This window comes from Helicoverpa zea, chromosome 20, assembly GCF_022581195.2.
Source record: "Helicoverpa zea isolate HzStark_Cry1AcR chromosome 20, ilHelZeax1.1, whole genome shotgun sequence".
NCBI lineage: Eukaryota > Metazoa > Arthropoda > Insecta > Lepidoptera > Noctuidae > Helicoverpa > Helicoverpa zea.
In genome coordinates, this window is record NC_061471.1 from 7,867,439 (window position 1) to 7,888,217 (window position 20,779).

Consider the following 20,779-nt stretch of genomic DNA (forward strand, 5'->3'; position numbering starts at 1 on the left):
TGTTACTCGCAACTCTATGCTTTGCGAAAATATTGTTTGTTGCTGTAACTAAATGAATTATTTTGTATTCGGCGCCGTGAACAAACCTCTGTTACGTACCAAAATTCCTGAAAGTCAGGATGTCTTGCGTGAATTTAGTAATTTATGTGCAAAGAATTGCATAGTTGCATAGGGGCACGGCAATAAATGCAGTAGCGCGGCGGGGTGGGGCGCGGGGCGGGGCACACGGCCGGCGGCGGGGGCAGGCAGTCGCTCCGTGACCGCGCGCCGCACCGCGTGTGCGTTCGTCTCGCGCGCTACCGTCGCGAACACGGCCGACAACGAGGAGCCCGCCATGGTGTCCGTGGGCGCGTGGAGGCGCCGCACGCCCGACGACTGCGAGGAGCGCTCGGAGCCGGGCGCGTCCAGCTCGGCCGTCCCGCGCGCGCCGCCCAACTGCGCGCGCTGCCGCAACCACCGGCTCAAGATCGAGCTGAAGGGCCACAAGCGCTACTGCAAGTACCGCAACTGCACCTGCGAGAAGTGCCGGCTGACGGCGGACCGGCAGCGCGTGATGGCGCTGCAAACGGCGCTGCGGCGCGCGCAGGCGCAGGACGAGGCGCGCGCGCGGGCGCTGGTGACGGGGCTGCAGCCGCCGGGCGTGGAGCTGGAGCAGCCCGAGCCGCCCGTGGTGAAGGCGCCGCGCAGCCCCGTGGTGCCGCCGCCGCGCTCGCTGGGCTCGGCCAGCTGCGACTCGGTGCCCGGCTCGCCCGGCGTGTCGCCGTACGCGCCGCCGCCGCCCTCCGCGCCGCTGCCGCCCGCGATGCCGCCGCTCATGCCGCCTCAGCAACCGGGTTAGTGGATTTGCTTCTACAGTGAAGTTTGCGTCAAAGTTTCTGTCAGGATTTGCTCTGAATGCGTGTGCGCAGGATTCTGTTTTGATTTTCGTTCTTTGGCCATTTGTTAGAAAAGGGATGTAAAATATGAGTTCTCGGTAAGTAGGCACAAAATAAATAAACGCACTATAAGTAAACTGCAAACAATTACAACATACCTTATACAGTTTAGTCTAACTTCCTATGACAATGACAATAACAAGTTCCCAGTTCACGAACAATGTTTATTTAGACATCTTGATCGAGTCCAATATGAAACTCGAACTATCTTATCTGATAACAAATGCAGTCTAATCAAATTAGGCTCAGATCATCCTGGGAATAACTGATAATGACAATAAATAAACCAGCGCTATTTATCTATTCTAATTATTATACCTATTAATTAATTTTTAATGCATTTAAGTATTCTTTATCTTTCAAATTCTATATTAAGAAAAGTTATTAGAAACTTTTTTGACAATACCTACTTCAAAACACCAATAACCGAATTTCCACTAAAACTTGCAAGATGTGAAAATTTAAATAACTCACTCAAGTTGCTTACCGGATCGTTCTAACACGGCTTAGGCCTAGCCTACACGTGTATCTGACGTAGCTAACAAGATTCTATACCTAGGTACCTAGTCTTCTAAGATATTTATAGATAACTGCTGTGTGTAATATACTTATTATTCTCTGTAACCTACTCAAAGTAAGATTAGAAACAGTCTATAAGAGATCTGCCAGATAGTTTCCAAGTCATTTTCAAGATGGGTTTTAATCACTTTCATACCTAACTTCAATGTTTTAGGCCTATTGCAATGTGATTTGAAAATTGTTAATTAATCTTACTAAGCCATTCCAAGTTCAAAAGTTTTGGGAAATAATTAAATGCAAATAACGCGAATCTTCTATTACTAACTTAAATCCTAAATTAGTCTTTTTTTGGGTCTTATTTTTTGACGTACTAAATAAAACTTAACCCAAGTACGTACCTTTCACAAACTTTCTATATTAAGAAGTAAGGAACTGTAATGCTACTTATTCATGAAGAGAACTTTTCAATCTTTTTACCCGATTGCCAAAAAGGTCATGTTTTTTCCTAGAAAGCGTTGTAAACACGGATTTAAGCGGCTTCAACGTTCATTACACGCAGACGAAATGATTGATTGAAGAATCGTGAGACGAGACGCTTAGAAATGCGATCCCTAAAAGCGATAGGCCGCAGGGTTCTGTGTAAATAAGTTTATCGAGTTTTTACTGACAAAACTCAAATTAGATGCCATGCTTTGGCGATCGTAGGCTCATCCAAGGTTTCTTTAATCGTTTTGTCTTACAAGTATGGCTATGAATCCAAAAGTTTATATTCCACTGAAAAGAGGCTCTCATGTAGACTTTGTTGCAACTTGTTGCCAAAAATCCACTTATCATACTTTCTTGCTGCATCTCACTGCATGGCAGATGCCGCCGGTTGTGAAGAACGGCATCAAAAGGCTCTTAGCACAGTACACAATTATTAGAAAACATAACCGTTGGATTTGAGTAGCCTAATGTACGGAGGGGCTAAAACTAAAATGACTATGTATCTCAGACATGTTAATCCAAGGTGTTTTCGGTGGGACCTCGCTAGTATTAAAACTCTCCTACTTCTGTAAGATGTGCCCTATAGGGTCCATATTGTTTCTAATCATAATCAAAACCTTTATGACATGGAATGCTAATAAAGAATTGAGTATGATTTAACTTGTTTCGTAATCGAATAAGATTTTGATTTGACTCAGTCAACGTATTGGGTCGTGTTAAATCATACGATTGTTGTATTTCATCGCTAAGCTACAGCAGCAATTAAAAAAAACTGGTAAATAAATTTACAGAGTCTGTGGGTACGCATAGTCTAGTCTTTATGCGAGGTAGTTGTTGTACAAAAGAAATTACAGCCTGAAACGAAAATTAAAGAAAACAAGTTTTTTATTTATTTATCGTGCATTTACAGAAGTTAACAGTCCAAGAATATTGTCTTGATGATAAAAAAATGCAATTTCAGATAATGCTGAACGAAATGAAAACAAAAAGTAAATATGTTTACTCTTTCTTGTATCAACATGATTACAGTTCAATTTGCACTAACAAACTTTCCGTATGCGACTAAAAGAAGTCCACAGAATTGTAAAGATTTTCATATTTATTCATCAAATTAAATCTGCATGCAACTTATTCCCGATGATTCGAAGTGTATCCTGGCCAGATATTACATGTAGTTAGAAGCCAGAAAATGAAGGTATCGTGTTGCCCGTGAAAATGGATTGAAGAGTCAGATGTTTAGTCAATGTCTACTCCAACTTAGTTGGTTCAAGACTATGCTAAAATAATATTGTAATTACTTAGAGTGTAAAAAAAAACGTAATGGTAATAATCTCTTATACAAACAATGCCCAAGTGCACTAACAACATAGAAATCTATTCAAACGACTTCTTTTCTTGACTGTTTACTTTGATGGTCAAAAACTTATTAAACAATTGTTTCAAGAAAACTGCCGTTAGCGTTGTCAGGGAACTTGGGCCTAAGGGTCTTTAACTTAATATTTTTCTCCACACACAAAACTCAAAATATTGGAGCACGATTCCCAAAAATTACTCAATTTAATATCGTTCCTATTTATCATTCCTATTTATTTCCTATTTATTCCTATTTATTTATTATTGATTGTAATCACGAACATGGGGTAATCAAAGGTACCATGTTGGCTGTATATCGTTTTTGACCTTCGCCCTTTCTTCTGGCGTTTGTGCGAAAGTAAGTTTATAGCTTGTTTGTACTTTGCAAAGGTAAACTCGTCAATTAAAATCAATGGACATATCTTACGGTCTTGTCGGTACTGTTGAACTACTTAGATGCTAATATTCTATTTTCACACATTTTTTTATTAACTCCGGACTTTTAACTGACACGATTTCTACATCAAAGATATTTTACATGGGCTAAGCACGAACAACTTTATTTTTGTATTTTAGGAATTGGTTCAGTTTTTACTTTGTGCGTAACATAATTCCCCCATTTTTAACATAATTGTTTCTTTATGGTAGGTTGCACCATTTAACTATAACAAAAACCGAACCATTTTCAGTTGTCAAATCGCTGGTTATGATTTGGCTATCGTTAACCTATAGCTAAACTTTAAATAGCAAAATCGCGCATATTTTTACTTTATGATAACTTACAATAGCAAAGTAGGCACAATTTCCTTCTTATAAAATTCACTTCCAACCACGAAAAACTATTTCGAACCAATACTTTACTTACTTGCTTTTATACAGCAACAATAAAACTCGTCTAATTTGTTTTTACTTGTCATAGGGATAATATTTACCCCCACAACGAGCTACCCTATAATATTATTAGGGGTGAGCAGTAAAATAGGCAAATTGTCATTTGTGAGTGCACAATTGCACATTTGCACTGTGGGATGATGGCTTGCCATATTCATTATCTACTGAGTACCTATTAATTTTCCTAATTATAGTTTAGGGTCTTACTGAAATAGATAATTTGTTATGCTTGCAATATTATTTTAGATTTCATTGCAAAATGTATTTTGACTAGATCATACAGTAACAATGATTAAGGAAAAACTATGTTTCTGATTGATACAAGTTTTTGTAGTTCTGAGTGCTGATTCCGAGTTTTGTAAGTTTACGCGCTCGATACGTAATTTTATAACTTGGCTGAAGTAAAGAGTCGTATGCTACATCATATGATTAGAATACAGCACGTTCATTCATTTTTCCGGATAATGACGTTTACTATTTCGCAAGTGAGCGCGTTTATAGTACGACCAAGTGCCGATGACAGCCTTTATGAAATAAACATGTCAAAAATGAATACTACGTAATTAAGTTGTATGATAATTTACGCATCGAGAAAGTTAACTTGCAAAACTCGCACTAGGCACGTTCCCCGCGGTATTACCCGCGCCCGGTGTATTTTTTGCCGCTCTGGTACATGGTGAGCAGTAGCGTCGACCTACACTTGGTATTGGTATACTCATATAAGTTATGCTACCCTGGTACATGGTGAGCAGTTGTATAGAGTAAGGTGAATTATGCTGTCCTAGTACTTTACTTTTGTGGTTCTGCGGCATTCCGTAAGTTGGTTTTTGTCTAATCACTCCCGTCCCGGGAATCTTACTCGCAATTTTTTTTTCCTTATTTGCTCACCGTTTAGACCTACCCTGGACTACGACAAACATTTTAAAACTAAAATCAGCTCAATCGGCCCAGCCGTTCTCGAGTTTTAGCGAGACTAACGAACAGCAATTCATTTTTATATATATAGATATGAGAATACACGCCGTGGCCGATAATTCGCTAGGACGCCATTATATACCCTTAAATTCACGACCATAGATCGTCAAACCATAGACTATTCTTCAAACAACCTCAAATATTATCTGTAATCAAACAAAATTGATCCAAGTAGTTTTTAGTCAAACAAAGTTATCTAGATAAGGTTGCAGTGTCAGTATTCACTAATCAAAGTTGCAACTGATAAGAGTTGCTGGGCCAATAGACGTGATAAGTTATTGTTTATTAATCAAAATGCATGTTTGAATTATTATTTGTTGGTAGTTTGATAAATTTAGTCCTAGATCTGGTTAAATTGAGAGTAGACGTCTGTTTATTGGGACGCAAGTTTGAGGTCACGCGATGTGGAACGGGAATCGCTTGAAATTATATTTAATTTTACTAATACATATTTAAAATGCCAAAGTAACTCTCTCTATGCTAAAACAATCTAATTACTGGACCGATTTTCACATAGGTAGATAGGTATAGGTACTTCCGATCCTGAGAAAGGACATAGGCTACTTTTATCCTGGTGTGGGCAGTTGTTTCCGCGGCATATGGCTCGAATTGTGAGAAGAAGCTAGTTGAGAGATTAAACTATAGTTATAATGCTTACAATAATATCTGTCAGTAAAGCAATTCAGTGCTTTACTGTCACATATTATTGTAGCTGAATAAAATCCAAGGCACGATGTTTAAATTGGTCTTTTAATTCCGATTTCGATTTCTTAAAACAACTGTTTACCATGAATTTTTACGTTCAGTTTTCAAAGTGAACAGAAGTTTAAAAAAAAACGGAAGTTTGTAATGTTGTCGGCGAACTTGGGCCTAAATTATATCTTTTTGCTTAGTTAAAATATTATATTAAATCGTGATTGAGAATCCAAAGAAGTTGAAAAATGACTGCGAAGGAATATTTATGATAAAGATGTTTTTTTTCTTGTAATTTCTATACATTCTTTCTTATAGAATAACACTGAAAATGCCAAATACCACAACTCCGTTCGTGTGCATAATAAAAAAACATATACTTAGGTAAAATACAAAGTATTAATATAGATTGTTCACTAGAATTGTAAATTGTACTGAATATAAGAGATAACATACCAATTATAGTGTAGGTAGGTGACCTGTGCACAGATAACACAATTTGTTGCATTCATTTTTAATCGCACAGATAACATAATTGAATGAAGATCATTGTTTTACGTACTTATGATGTTGATATGGTTACTTTAGTTTTGAAATTGCTATAATTTACATTTTTGCAAAATGCCCAATTCATTTTTTTATTAAAATATGGTCAAATTGAGGCAAACTGAGGTGTCTGCGTTGGTATTCACATGAATGTTAAACCGGCGGACTTAGGAAAGATAATAAATAAGTCTCAATAAATTCCACCATAAAAAATAAGTAATCATTTAATTGTTAAAGTAAATCAATCAACTAAAGGAAAAACAATAAATGTCAGTTAATTCTACCAGAAAAAAAACACAATTGAGGGCTGGTTTTTCAATCGCCAGATAACTTTTATCTGAGGAATATGTTTGACGTTTTGACAGCTTTTGTATGAAAAATATGTCCAACCGCCATTGTTAATTCCTCAGATAAAAGTTAACTGATGATTGAAAAATCAGCCCTAAGTTGTTAGTGTAAATCAATGTAAACTATATTTTATTCAATAGCTTCTGTGATAGGCGGCCTATACCTACTTATGCCCACGCGGTTGATAAATCACGGGTCTCTAAAAAAGGCAGGCTTACAAAATTCAAGTTATTTCCAACTGGTAACTTAGTTGATAAGGCTTGCAGTATTGCACTAATCTAACTGTCAATAAGAATTATGTTTCTAACACTGTGGGATAATTACCTTTAATCCGTTTTTGACTAACTGATAATAATAATTTGTATCTATTTGGTGTTCTAATAATGGAGAATGCTATTCGTACCCTACTATATTGAGAAATGCCACCATTTTATGTTATAACCACAATAGACATATTGCCAGAAGGCCATAGCAAAAAAAGTGCGGACATCTTAACCATAGACAACATTATTCTTCTTACACATTATTTATGATAGTTGCGTTTTATAAATAAACCATTGTTATTAATGACAACTATAAATTATTTCAATTCTTGCAACCTTACTTACTCTCATTATAAGAAATGTGACCAATTGTTCTTCAACAATAAAACATATTAACAATTTTATTATTTATTTACATGTATAAAAAATTCAATATGGCTATCGGAATAAATATGTGGCAGGAGTTAACTCCCATTGGTTGTTTCGTTTTTTCTTTTATAAGTGTTTATGTGGCTATCTCTTTCTTGCCGAGGGGTAAATTCGAGGGGTGAAGGATTCCGATAGGTCGTGGAAGCTAGGTGGTCGGGGGAGGGGGTGGCAATAAAAACTTAAGCCTATGGGCGGGGCGGCCTAGTCTTATGTAAACGTTTATTATGTGAGTAACAAGGACTTGTGTTGCGTCTACTCCTATTAGTAATGCAGGTACCAGTTTGTTAATACATAGACAACTCTATCTACCTAATTGAAGTGTGGATTAAAAAAAACATTCCCAGGGCTGTAGTAGTATCATGAGCTTGGTTATTAGGTAATTATATCTAAGTTAGGAAATATAATTCATGTCGTATACCATATTTTTTTTTGTAAATATTTATTTTTCTCCTCACTACATTTTTTTTGGTGGGTTTTATTTTTTTTCTAAATAACAGGAATGAACTACGAAAGGTAAAAAAATAACGAATCAAAAACACTTTCCACAAAGAAATCCTTCACTAAGAGATGTAACAGACATCTTAAAAAAGGGGTTCAATAAAACTCCTCAAAAAGAACATTCGATCAACTTCTAGAATGTTCCACGTGTATCTGGACGCTCATTCGTTTCCGAACGCGGAGGGAATGAGCTTAGTTGGTGAATTTGAACCGAAGCCGCTGTAACAAGGTTGCGTTTTCTACACCTACGTCTCAAGGGGTGTCGGTCAGCCTCTAGGGTTGAATTACAAAATATAGGTATCCACAATTCATCAAAATCACTGTCCATCAAGAAATGTAACAGACCTGTTCTATAAAACTCGTCAAAAAGAACATTGATCAAACTTCTAGAATGTTCCACGTGTATCTGGACGCTCATTCGTTTCCGAACGCGGAGGGAATGAGCTTAGTTGGTGAATTTGAACCGAAGCCGCTGTAACAAGGTTGCGTTTTCTATACGTGTGTCTGCTTGTACGTAGTTTGTTTTCGACTCAAGGGGTGTAGGTCAGTGTGTAGGGTTGAATTTGTGGGAAAAAATATTGGTTTTATAATTCATCCAATTATTCTAGTAGATAGAATAAAAAATGATAATATTGTAAAAATTCTTGATGTTAATCAAAGCAAATAAAATCAATTTTATTACTTAGATAAAGCAGTAGTTAAAAATATTGTGTGTATTTACTATTTGTACTAAGCCATATGTAGCTTTCACATCTTCAGATGGTTTCGTCTCATGCTACTTTTATTTAGAAAAAAAAACAACACCACGTAGAGGACTGGCAACTGGTATTTTTTCTTCGCCCTTTTCCAGTAGTTTCCGGTTAAACATATCGCGGTGACGATGACTTTTCTTATTCCCTATACAAACATGTCTTCTCTGAGCACAATGACACCCACCATCTTGACATAAAATCTTAAAATCAACTACAAACAGGCCAGCATAATAAACTATATTTGTCATCCATTTCACAGTAACTACTTAAAATTTAATTTATTTTCACTTGCAATAAAGTTTCGCAAAAAGAGTATTAGGTAGTCGACACCCCTGAAACGTTTGATGTTTTACGATCACTGCGCTCGTCATTAAACTTCCCTATTTTGAACGAATACTATAGGGCTGTCTTCTTTCAGAATTAGGGTGAATAAATACTTGGAAATGTCAGGATATTTAGCTTGGTAATATATGTAGCATTATTACGGTGAAAATTCTGTTGTTAAATATGAGCCTAGATTATAATTAAGCGTATCTACTTAAGTAGCAAGACTCTGAAAACTCATCGAATCTAATCAAATTTTACAGTAAAGCTAAGCGTCAAAATATAACATGTGTACTACATGTATTTATTACAATTATGGCCTGAATAAGTTAGGAAAAAAACTTATTTTTTTCTTTGCTAGCCAGCCCTAAGGTTAAGGGTTAAAATTTTACGTGCACCCGTATTTCGGGCAGTAGCGCGTTTGGGCAAGGTCGGGAACAAAATAAGTTTGTATATGTATATCTTGCATACATACATAAGTTTTGTATCACCTTGCGTCTTTGTTTTATTATTGTGAGTTCTTTTGTTCCGGGGTTATAATTCCTTGCTTGTTAAAATTGCTTCTAACTAAATAAAATATTATTTTTTGTAGAATTCAAGCTGAAAAGGTGGCTAACAGATTTATAATTGTGCTTACCTAATCAACTCCGGGATAAAATAACCCCATACTTAATGTAGCTCTCTAGTCTCTGTATTGGTAATTAGCTGTTTCTGGCGGTTCCACTCCCGTGTAAACTACTCTACTTCCCATACCAGGATAAAATATAGCCTTAACACCGGGGGATATCTGCTTTTACATAACATTTTATACATTCTATGTAAATATACAATAATGATACTTACCTAAAGCATATAGGTATCATTGCCTCTATCTGTCTGTCATATAGAATTTAGACAGCTCATTAGCGAGATAAAGATAACCTCTCACGAACTACCACGCTCGCGATTTAAAGAAAGAAAGAAACATATTTGTGTGAATAAAGTTTAAGGCTTGACATTTCCAGCCATAGGTATTCCTTTAGCCATACTCTGCCATAATCAGGTGTACCTACAAATGATTATTGAGAATATTTTAATTTAAATCTACTCTAACTTAACCAGGTACTAATTTACTTAAGTCTTATTATCACATGGTTTGAGATTTAACTTTAGGCCTATTTATAATATGGTGTAGTACACCAAATTGTTTGACTATTGTCTGAGGTTAACACCCCAAAGTTTGCCAGCCCTAGCGTTGGGGTTAAAATGTTACGCGCCCCCGTATTTCGGGCAGTAGCGTTCTCGAGCAAGGTCGGGGTATATCTTTATATCTACAACTTACGCCTTTTTGTGTATCTTCTTGAGAAAATATTTCATCTTGCAGATAAATTCCTCTTTGTAACCCCAGTTTTAAAACAGTGGTTAGAAGTTACCGCGGCCCTATTACAATTTGATTTTTTTTTAACTGTTGGGACCTAGGAAGTTATACTATCATCGGGTGAATTAGGGTGTATTTTATCCGGGTACGATAAGTAGTTCCTGTGGGACCGCTATTCCTCAAATAAACTAAAAATGAAACCCTATTACACGAACAAAGAAAACTAAGTAACATTTAAATTCCTCTCACCATAAAGAAACAATGATATCAATTAAACAGTCTCTATATCTAACTGTATTGTCTATTAATGAGTACGTATTACATAAGTCAGATAACCAGATAACGATACCCGTGCCGTGTCTAGACGATTGATATAATTAAACCGGCCCATCTTAGCTAGTTAGGTGTATCTATTTGTATGTTCATTGTAAATCTATCTTCGTCTTTCTATTCCAGTGGTTCTTAACCGGTGGTCCGCGGACCACTGGTGGTCCCTGGAGGCATTGCAAGTGGTCCGCGAAGCTTAGCTTCGCGACGTTGCTATACGTTATCTAACTTAATTTTTATTGACTTATAATTGCGAGCGGGGGTTTTCGCATGGACGTATATCGGGTGTGTCGTACCTAGTCCCTCCATTCATGAAAATGTATGTTTGGGCTACGTAATATTTGTTATTTTATTGCTATTTTACGTAATATTTGGTCGAAGTCCAATAAAAATTTCGCGCTCGCTTCGCTCGCATATTCAGAAAGTATATGCCCTTATTTTTGCATTTGTCAACAAACAAAAAGTTAGTACGTTAGGGCTACATTTTACGTAATATTTGGTTTAAGTCCGATAAAAATTTCGCGCTCGCTTCGCTCGCGCATTTGGAAACTACATAGGCAAGTTTTTCTTTATTTGCATTTGCTTACCTACACAACTGCCGACATGCTTTTGGCTTTGAGTAGAACTCACCCAAAACTTCAGATTTTTTTTTGATAAATAATAAACAAATGAGTGCTAATTTAGGTAAACCGATGAGGTGGTCCCCGGCAAGACAAACTTTAGTTAAAGTGGTCCCTCATGTCAAAAAGGTTAAGAACCACTGTTCTATTCTAACAGTAGCCGTTTTCCCGCGGTTTCACGCGTATCCCGTGGTAACTACTGCCCGTACCGGGACGATGTGTCGGGATGAGAATATAAATACCTATCTATACTAATATTATAAAAAGAAAAAAATAAATTTTTGTTTATTTATTTTAAATAATAAAGATGAATCATTTTTTTTGTTGTTTGTTTGTACCGATTTGGAAAATTCTTTCATTGTTGGAGAGCTATAATATCCCCCGGCAACCAGGACTATTTTACTTGGGTACGGGAAGAAGCTCAACGGGTTACGTGAAACTGCAGGAGAACAGCTAGTGTGTTAATATTCAAGATAGTATTCAGATGAGATAATGACGTTGTAATCTGATTTTGTAATGAGTTTATAGTGTCTTTCTTAATACATGTTATGACACAGTTGCACATGTGTAATTTCTAATTTAAGCCTCACTATCATATTTGTTTACTCTTAATCCTTTATCAACATTAGTTTGTTCTTCTTTCTTTATAACCTGAGAGGCTAGATCCACTCCTACCTATTATTTATATACGAAGTAAACGCTTGACATCCAAGACCAGTTCCTTTTACACTCTTAAAAAATCCGTTTTCTAGGAAAATGCAAATCCTTCTTCAACTCCAGTAAAAGCTAGAACATCGAATAAAACTTAAAAGTTACTTCCACATTTAAAAAATAATTTCCTTGTCGCTACATTGTTGCCGTTCTTCAAGTAAAGCTCTATTACACGGAGGAAGGAAAGAGTGGAGATGCCATAAGGCAGGTAGGTCAGGGGCCGGTATAGGTCAAATAAAGTACGGCAGGCATGACCAAAACTATCAGTTACCTACTAGTAAACTCGGGACACCTTTTTCAAACACGGTCGATTAGCCCCATAGTAAGTTATTAATTAACTTGTGTTATGGGTGCTAACGCTGTTAAACTATATATATAACACCCAGACCACGGCCAACAAGCAGTTTGACATCTAAGATGGTAAAAGATTGGTATTGATTTATTGAAAATGGGTGGGTTTCAAAGAAAGCGCATGAAGTTGTAGCCAATAACTTTCCTCGTCCCTCGAACAACCGCACTTGAGGAACGCTACTCTCTCAGTACATTTTCCACTGTGTCATCTCCGTTCGTCATTTCGTTCTCCTAGTCTTTTCTGAAGCCCTGGTATTTCGTAGAATTCATTTGTTTCAATTAGAACCGAACCCAAGACTCGTGGCTCCGAAAACCTTCCAACGCTATTTTCTTAGCACCGAAGTAAACAATGTTCTTATTCAAATGAAATCGGCTAATCTAATTTGTTTTTTGATTTAATCAAAATGTAAAATTGACATTTATTGGGTTTGGGTTCGTGGGAAAGGGATTTTATGGCTGTGAAATGTAACCGTATTATTTTTATTCGGGAAGATAGTATCTAGCTCCTGATTTTGTTCGCAAAAACAAGGATTTTCTTACTAAATCTAAATTAGATGCGTCTTATTAAGTAATCGTCACACCTACAATTAAATCATTTAATGCCTTTGATTATAATAAAACACATATAATTTATGGAATCAAATAAATTATTCACATATGGGTATTTATGACTAGGTATATCAATGTAATTTTGCATATAAACTAGATTATTTGCATTATTTGAATATTGTATCAGAATTAACACAGGTTACAGTTGGTATGTTTTAGCACATAGATCAGGATAATGTGTAGGTATCCTTAACCAGAAAATGAAATATAGTAAAGCACATTTCACACTGTCGGATTTTCCGCGTAGGAAAAAAATACGTGTACGCGCTACGCATTTTGGGCGGCAAAAACTTTTGTACGGTTTTTAACGTAATTATTGTACCTGGAGTTGTCAATTGTTATGAAGTTATTTTATGTCATAGTCATAAGTTGTATTTCTGCGTAATATAAGAAGTGATGTCTAGCGGCACTGGGATCTTTGTCTATAACCAACGTACCAAGAGATAGACTAGTGAAGTGTCTAGACAGGACAATTTTTAAGGAGTACTTAGGTACCACACGTCAATTTTCTACCTATGTTATTTTTAAACTTTAATATTTTTTATTAAAGAACAATTTATGTTTTACGCCCTCGAATAAAATCGCAGGATATTCGGGAGGAACGATTCAATTTGTCTCCTAAGCAGTTCAGTAAAGAGTGAACGGAGTGAATTCACTCAGGAGGTGCATAAAACTTGCTTGTTACTCTACTTCACTTGGGCAAACAGATTCGCAATAAAAATTCAAACTTTGGCTTCAAGCCAGTTGACAGTCGGCTACACTTACAAAATGACGTAACTGTCATTATAAAGTCCTTTTATTATAAAGGCTTTTTTATAAAAGTAATCTAATAATTGCTTTTTAAGAGCGTCTTAATATTATTACTTTTGATTTGTATGATTTTCGCTATGAAGAAAGAAAATGCTCGATTCCATAAGAAAAACCTTCAAAGATAAATAATGATAATATAATATATAATAATGATAAATAATGATAATTAAAACTGAAAAAATGTAAAATGTACCTACTTATGTATTGTTACTTAATTACGGAGTAAATCAATAAATCGTACCGTCTATAAATGAGATTAACCGCTTGTCTATCATATATTATGGCTTTAATCATGCCGTTACAAATTCATTATGTTGCTTAGATTACTTTTTGCTCATTTTCGTGTACTAATCGTACGTGGATAATTTCTGTATGAAGATAAATAAAGTCAAAGTCGAAATCATTTATTGAAAGTACTCTTATTGAATTAGCACTTTTCACGTCAACATTAAAAAAAGACAGCACCTCCAAAAATGCCTCCCTTTCACCAATTCCTAGTGTTATGGCTGGAAAAATAACTAAAAAGAAACTTCTCAGTAACACAGCTGCTGCTGTGAATTACAATTTAATTATTGTATTTAAATCTGTTATAAATACCTGTATAACATGTTCTTATTTTAAAATTAAGTTATTTTTGAAGGAGATGTGAATATAAATTACACGTTCCTCAAAATAACTAGTGCAATCTTACTTCTTAGGCAGCCATGTTGTAAAAGATGTGGACCAAAGAGTTATCAAACAATTTTTTAATCAATCCTCTTTAATGGTTTCGATTTTATCGTCTCAATAATGAAACTGAGAAATTACAAAGGTAGCAACGCCGTAAGCCGAATCGACGAGACCATTTAATTGTTGATTTTCGACTTCGGAACGACCATAAACTTTTTTGATAGAATGATGATGAGAACGTCGAACAACGTGTTTTTTATTATTTAATTTTAATTACAATTTAAAAATATTGATCTTTTTTACTTTGATGGCAGAAGTGGGAAGCTTAATTGGATTATATTTTTGATTAAAATAATATTTGTCATCAAACTTTCAAAGAAATTTTTCAATTTTCAATACAATTTTCGACTTGAGCCTTTGGCTCATAAAATGAATGTTAACTTTGCTGTCAATGTACATATCGACGTAGTCATTGCCTTTCGTACGAATTCGCAGAACATCTTAACTAAATTCTTTCTTCTGCCAAACCTCCCTTTTTAACGAACAAACTTATTTAAAATAATCGTTATTTTCCTATGTAAATTGCTCATTAAATTAATAACAGTAAACACGTTATTTTTCTAAGCTTTAGACTTACGGCCATGTCGGCCATGGTTTTATATAACGTGTCAGCCCATTATAAAACAAATTCATTAAAAAGTAATACGGGTTTTTTGATTTACTACCCAACACTCGTTTAGCCTACATGTTTCTTTTATATTCTGGTTAATGAAACCGCCCCTATGGCTACATGATACCTGTCTACGCTTATATAGGTATTTACGGGCGTTTAAATTAACGAATAAGTGTATAAATTGGACTAGTTTCTGATATATACGTCGCCCGACGTGACATATAAAGATATGATGTCTTAAAATATATCTACTAAGATCATAATCTGCCCAGCCTTTTCCCATCGATGTTAGGGTCGGCTTCCAGTTTAACAGGATGCAGCTGAGTACCAGTGTTATACAAGGAGCGACTGTTTTTCCGATCTCCTGAAATCCCATTAGAGATTCAAAATAAATGTTATAGTAAAATAAAACAACTTAAAATAGTGCGGGAGGAAAAAATCATTTTGTCAAGCGTCGAAACGCTCGTTTATTTTGGCCGCGTCTATGCAAAACTTAACCCTACGTCGCTCGGGGATTTATTAGCTATCCATCAGTAAAATCGCTTTAAGATAGATCTGAGTGAAGCTGCATCATAGATCTTATAACTTGCTATTATTTTAGGTTTCTGGAATTAGAGTTTATTGTATATTATACTTATGTGTTTGATCGCGTGAAGTATAATTGAACATCGAATATAAGGATTTCGACAATTTGGTTGGTTATATAATATAATATATAATAATCTTGTGCAATATTGAAATAATGCATGTGCAAAAACATCGTATATATTTGACAATTATGAAAAAAAGTCATATACAATAAACGTTAGGCTTAAAACAGGGACTAATCTACACCCTAGAAATACTTAAAAGTATATTTTTATAAAACCAACCTATGATTTACACGCCCACAAAACGGACTAGCAAACAGACAAAAAAAAAATGGTCACCACTTGCCATCGACCTGAAGTTACAAATCAAACAGAATATATTGGTTATAAAAGTGCAACAAGTATTCGAAATGCACACATCGAGCCTGTACGTATCCCCACTTGCTTTTATAGGCCATAAACACGGTTTACGACTGTCAGGATAATACCCATCCAGCTAAAAGGGTTTCGACCACTCCGCAAACTTATAGATATATACAGCGGTAATTAAAAATGTCTGACTACAATAACGTAGGTTTAATCATTGTCGCGTGATGAGCGCACGGTGTTTGCCTTCTGTTGAAAAGGGTTTAGTCTTTGACGTTTTTGTTTGTCGCTTCATTGGGAGCGTGGATAAATTTTATATTTTTGCCATGTCTATTTTTTGCTTACCTGTGGCATTTCATTTGCATGTCCGAATTTAGTGGTGGAAACATTCTAATCATCGAATTTGAACTCCGAAATGAAAATACTTCCATATGGTTTCTAGCAATGGAAGCGGTAAAAAGTTATTAGAAATAGCAGTTTGAAGTTTTTGCTAGGAAATGAAGATCGTAAATTCAGTGCATTATAACAGGTCCGCGGTGCTCCATTTGTTTTTCCCGCCACAACAATGGCGTATCGGTATACGTAATTATATGTCTGCATGCCGTTTATGAGTTACGTAGCGCATAAATGTGACTTATCTTACGATAAAATGTTCTCATTTTAACGCCGACGCTCTCCTTTTGTACGTGTTTGCATCCGTCCATTAAATTCATCGCCGCCACTCACTAGAACACTAAAAGTCACTTGAAACCTCGCAAGTCCCTACAGAACTTGCGTCGCCAAGTTTAAGTTAACCCCTAATAAAGGCGATGCGTTTCTCGCCAAAATCCCGCTGGATACATCCCGGAGAGGGTCATAAACGCCCCTCTCTACATGCGAAGCCTAAAAAGTCCAAAAACAAATAGCTTCATATATAATTATACAAGAAATAAAACGCACGTTTATTACTGTGTGGTTTATTCGTTTTATGACCTCCCAGGATCGCATTGGATAGACGTCAGTTGGGAGCCTAGACGTCGTAAATAAGTATGAAATATGATAATTGCGAAATTCTTCAATATATTACGATTTAAACATTGATGATTCGCCTGACGTTTTGTAGGGCCATAACTCGGGGGTTCGCGGAATCTGCGGCCGCGCTGTCTTGCTCGCACCCTGCGCGTGCGCACGCTAAGCACGGACCCTTTTCAGACCCATCGATATTGTGTTTCATGTACTCAATATATTTTTGTTTGCTTTTTAAATGCTATTGTATGACATTAGTTTTGCACTCTAATATTATTGCAAACTCGTATTTTATGATGAAATATGTTTATTAGCTGTCAAATTGACTTTAATAGTAGACTGATCTTCTAAGGGCTAGGTGAAAGTGGATATTAGACTTGAAATAGTGTAATTTTCTTGTGCAACAATAAATGTTGTAATGATTTGTTTTAAAGACGGCAAGAATTAACTATTTTATCCTTTGTAAACTTGAATGCTCAATATTGAAAATGACAGAACGAAATATTGAGCAATTTAGAATAATTTTATTTTTGGGTTTTCACGAAATTCGAATATGAAATGAATTAAAAAAAAACTATTTATTTACCTAGATATTTACAATACATATTTACAATAAAAATCAAAAACTATCCTAGTAAAACAAACAACTAAAAAGCGTCAAAAAATTCGTCCCCATCGCTGTCAACTGGGAACGTGCCCAAGAGGCTGGCAGCATTACCTCGTTGGATCGCCATGCTGATTCTTTGTCCGAGGTAATAGCCAGCCTTCTGGTTACGAGAAGCGTCAACCAGCCGCCTAGAGAGATCTTTAAATAGAATGTGGGCATTCGGACCCCACGACCCGAGGGTTTCAACCCCAAACGGTTCGAAAATATAGTTTCCGACAAGGCCACTATATTTCCGCCGCTTGAGGTTCTCCGCAGCCGCAGCGGCAGCAGCAGCACAGCACGCAGAACTTGGAAGGTGTGATGGCGCAAGAATATCGACACAGGTATTTAGAAATAACATATCAAAGTATTTCTGGAGTGCATTACAAAATGAAATCCTGCAGCCTCCGACAACTATTTTAAGTTCTAATTAAAACCAGACTCAAAGTTTACGCATAATCAAATCCTTAAACACCCATAACACAAAAAACACAAATACAACAATAAACCTCAAGATTTAATTAATCAACTAACGCGACATTTGCAACATTAAGCCTTACTTACGATAAGGACATACTAATTAATTTTTTATGATCGTGTTCGCAATTAGTAGCGACATGGTGATCGATATTGTCGGTCGATTAAGAGTCGCACGCGCAATTATGCGTGACGGTATACCGCACTACATTGATTAAAATATGGATCCTGTTTACTTTTGTGATGAGATTAGGTGGTTTGTGGCTGGTTGTTATGTGAAGTATGCGTGTGCGCAGGTTTTTTTTGTTGGAGGTTTTGGGGACTTGTAGACATATTAAAAATTGGTATGGAGACGTCATTAATACATACATACTTAGTTTAAAAGTACATACATTACAGTAAACAGTACATACATTTTCCAAGAAAACGGATTTATTTTATTTCCAAAAATCATATCTAATAGGCACTGTACCAAAAACGATGGAAAAAACGGCCTAAATAACTATAACTTTCTTGAGGATTTGGTCTCTCTCATTTGAATACAAATAAAATCAATCTTTGGTAGTTTCTATTTATAAAAAGAAACCTTGACCTACGCCAGCCGAAATGATTAAAGTTGCGCAATAAAACCGCAAATTCTACTTACTACCTACAAACAAAAATGAAAATTTTAACGTTTCCAAAAACCCGATAAGACAATATTATCGATTCATCCACATTGACGTACGCACGCATGCATATAGGTAATACTAGCTTCCGCCCGCGGCTTCGCCCGCGCTGAGTTCGGTTATATCGCGTTTCCAAGAGAATTCTTCAAAAGTCCGAGATAAAAACTATCCTATGTTCTTTCTCAAGGTCAACTCTATCATCTCATCGTCCGAGCCTTTTCCCAATCATGTTGGGGTCGGCTTCCAGTCTAACCGGATTCAGCTGAGTACCAGTGCTTTACAAGAAGCGACTGCCTATCTGACCTCCTCAACCCAGTAACCCGGGCAACCCGATACCCCTTGGTTAGACTGGTGTCAGACTTTCTGGCTTCTGACTACCCGTAACGACTGCCAAGGATGTTCACTGACAGCCGGGACCTACAGTTTAACGTGCCATCCGAAACACAGTCAATGGTGTCTAAGATATACTTAGAAAGTACATACAAACTTAGAAAAGTTGCATTGGTACTTGCCTGACCTGGGATCGAACCCGTGCCCTCATACTTGACGTTGGTCCTTTACCCACTAAGCCACCACGACTTATACTACTACTACTCAAGGTCAACTCTATCTCTGTACCAAATTCTATTAAAATCAGTTTAGTGGTTTAGACGTGAAAGCGTAACAGACAGACAGACAGAAATACTTTCGTATTTATAATATTAGTAGGGATTATGCTGTTGACAACAATGTATGATAGGCGTCACGGTCATTTTTTGTATATTTCTTGACCTACAGATAAACATATGCAGAGGCGGTACGACCTGATAAAATTAGTGCATATTATGTCTATCTTATCAGACTAATGTTACGTGTAAGATATCGCACGGTTTTGAGAGCTGGCGTGATCGTTTTAAGTGTAGTTAGCGGTAAATGAATATTGAAGTGGCCTTGTGGTATATGGGGATTACAACTAGAAGATATCGAAGAGAATCTCGCATTTCATGATACATAGTTGGCTGATGTTGTTCTTTGCATTATATACTTATTTTGAGCATTTGCTTATACAAAGGTATTGTAATGCTCAAGAGTTTGCTTGAACGCGCTAACCTTAGGAACTAATGGTCCGATTTGAAAAATTCTTTCAATGTAAGATAACCTATTTATTGTGGTAGGCTATACGTTACTTTATTTTTGACACCGCGGGGAACAGTCAGTTTAATACAATGTGATTAAAAATATCTAACCTATGAATTCATCATAAATATTTACACTAATACCCTCAAAAAGACTTTTTTTTAACGACGTTAAAAATCATCAAAAGGGGTCATTTGATGATTTTTCCCTCTGTGGGTTAGCAGCGGTGAGGGAGTGTCAGACTCTTACTGACTAAAAACCGTCGTGTTCCGTCGTGGGCCTTTTATGTACCAGGGCCGCGGTATCTCTTTCGAAGAAACCCGCAGAAAAAAAAAGAATGATCATAATATTGCCTCTCACGCGTTTCATCTCCTTCACCACTTACTAATTGAAAGTCATTGTATTTTATCAAACTGCATTGAAGCCACGATAAATAATTGTAATCAGCTATTATGATTAATCCGTACATGACACTGTCAATGACATTTTGTAAAAAAAATTGTGCGTGGCCATTTTTGATCAAACGGTATTTAAATATTGTTTTATTTCACCCATTCCTTGGAACCTACATCGCGCTCACAGAAAAAAAGTTGCATGTTTGACGATAAATGGTCTATCTAGCACTGAACATTTTTTCAAATCGGATTAGCAGTTCCTGGGATTGGCACGTTCAGGCAAACAGTCAATTTAGCTTAAAAAAAATTGGCATGGGTGTAGTCTTACATTCGGTATACAATTAAATTGAGTTTACCATTTAAAAGTGGTTGCGGTT

The 20,779-nt window shown here is 36.4% G+C and overlaps 1 protein-coding gene across 4 annotated transcripts in view; it reads left to right on the forward strand.

The window, feature by feature from the left end:
* The first annotated feature begins 276 nt into the window (after nucleotides 1-276).
* Nucleotides 277-20,779, forward strand: part of LOC124640005 (protein doublesex) — a 57,362-nt gene continuing 36,859 nt past the window's right edge. For all 4 annotated transcript variants that reach the window (XM_047177564.1, XM_047177563.1, XM_047177565.1 and 1 more), the window contains exon 1: nucleotides 277-833. In XM_047177564.1, coding sequence (XP_047033520.1) covers nucleotides 335-833 — 499 coding nt within the window. In that variant the 5' untranslated portion in view covers nucleotides 277-334. The remainder of the gene's footprint in view (nucleotides 834-20,779) is intronic.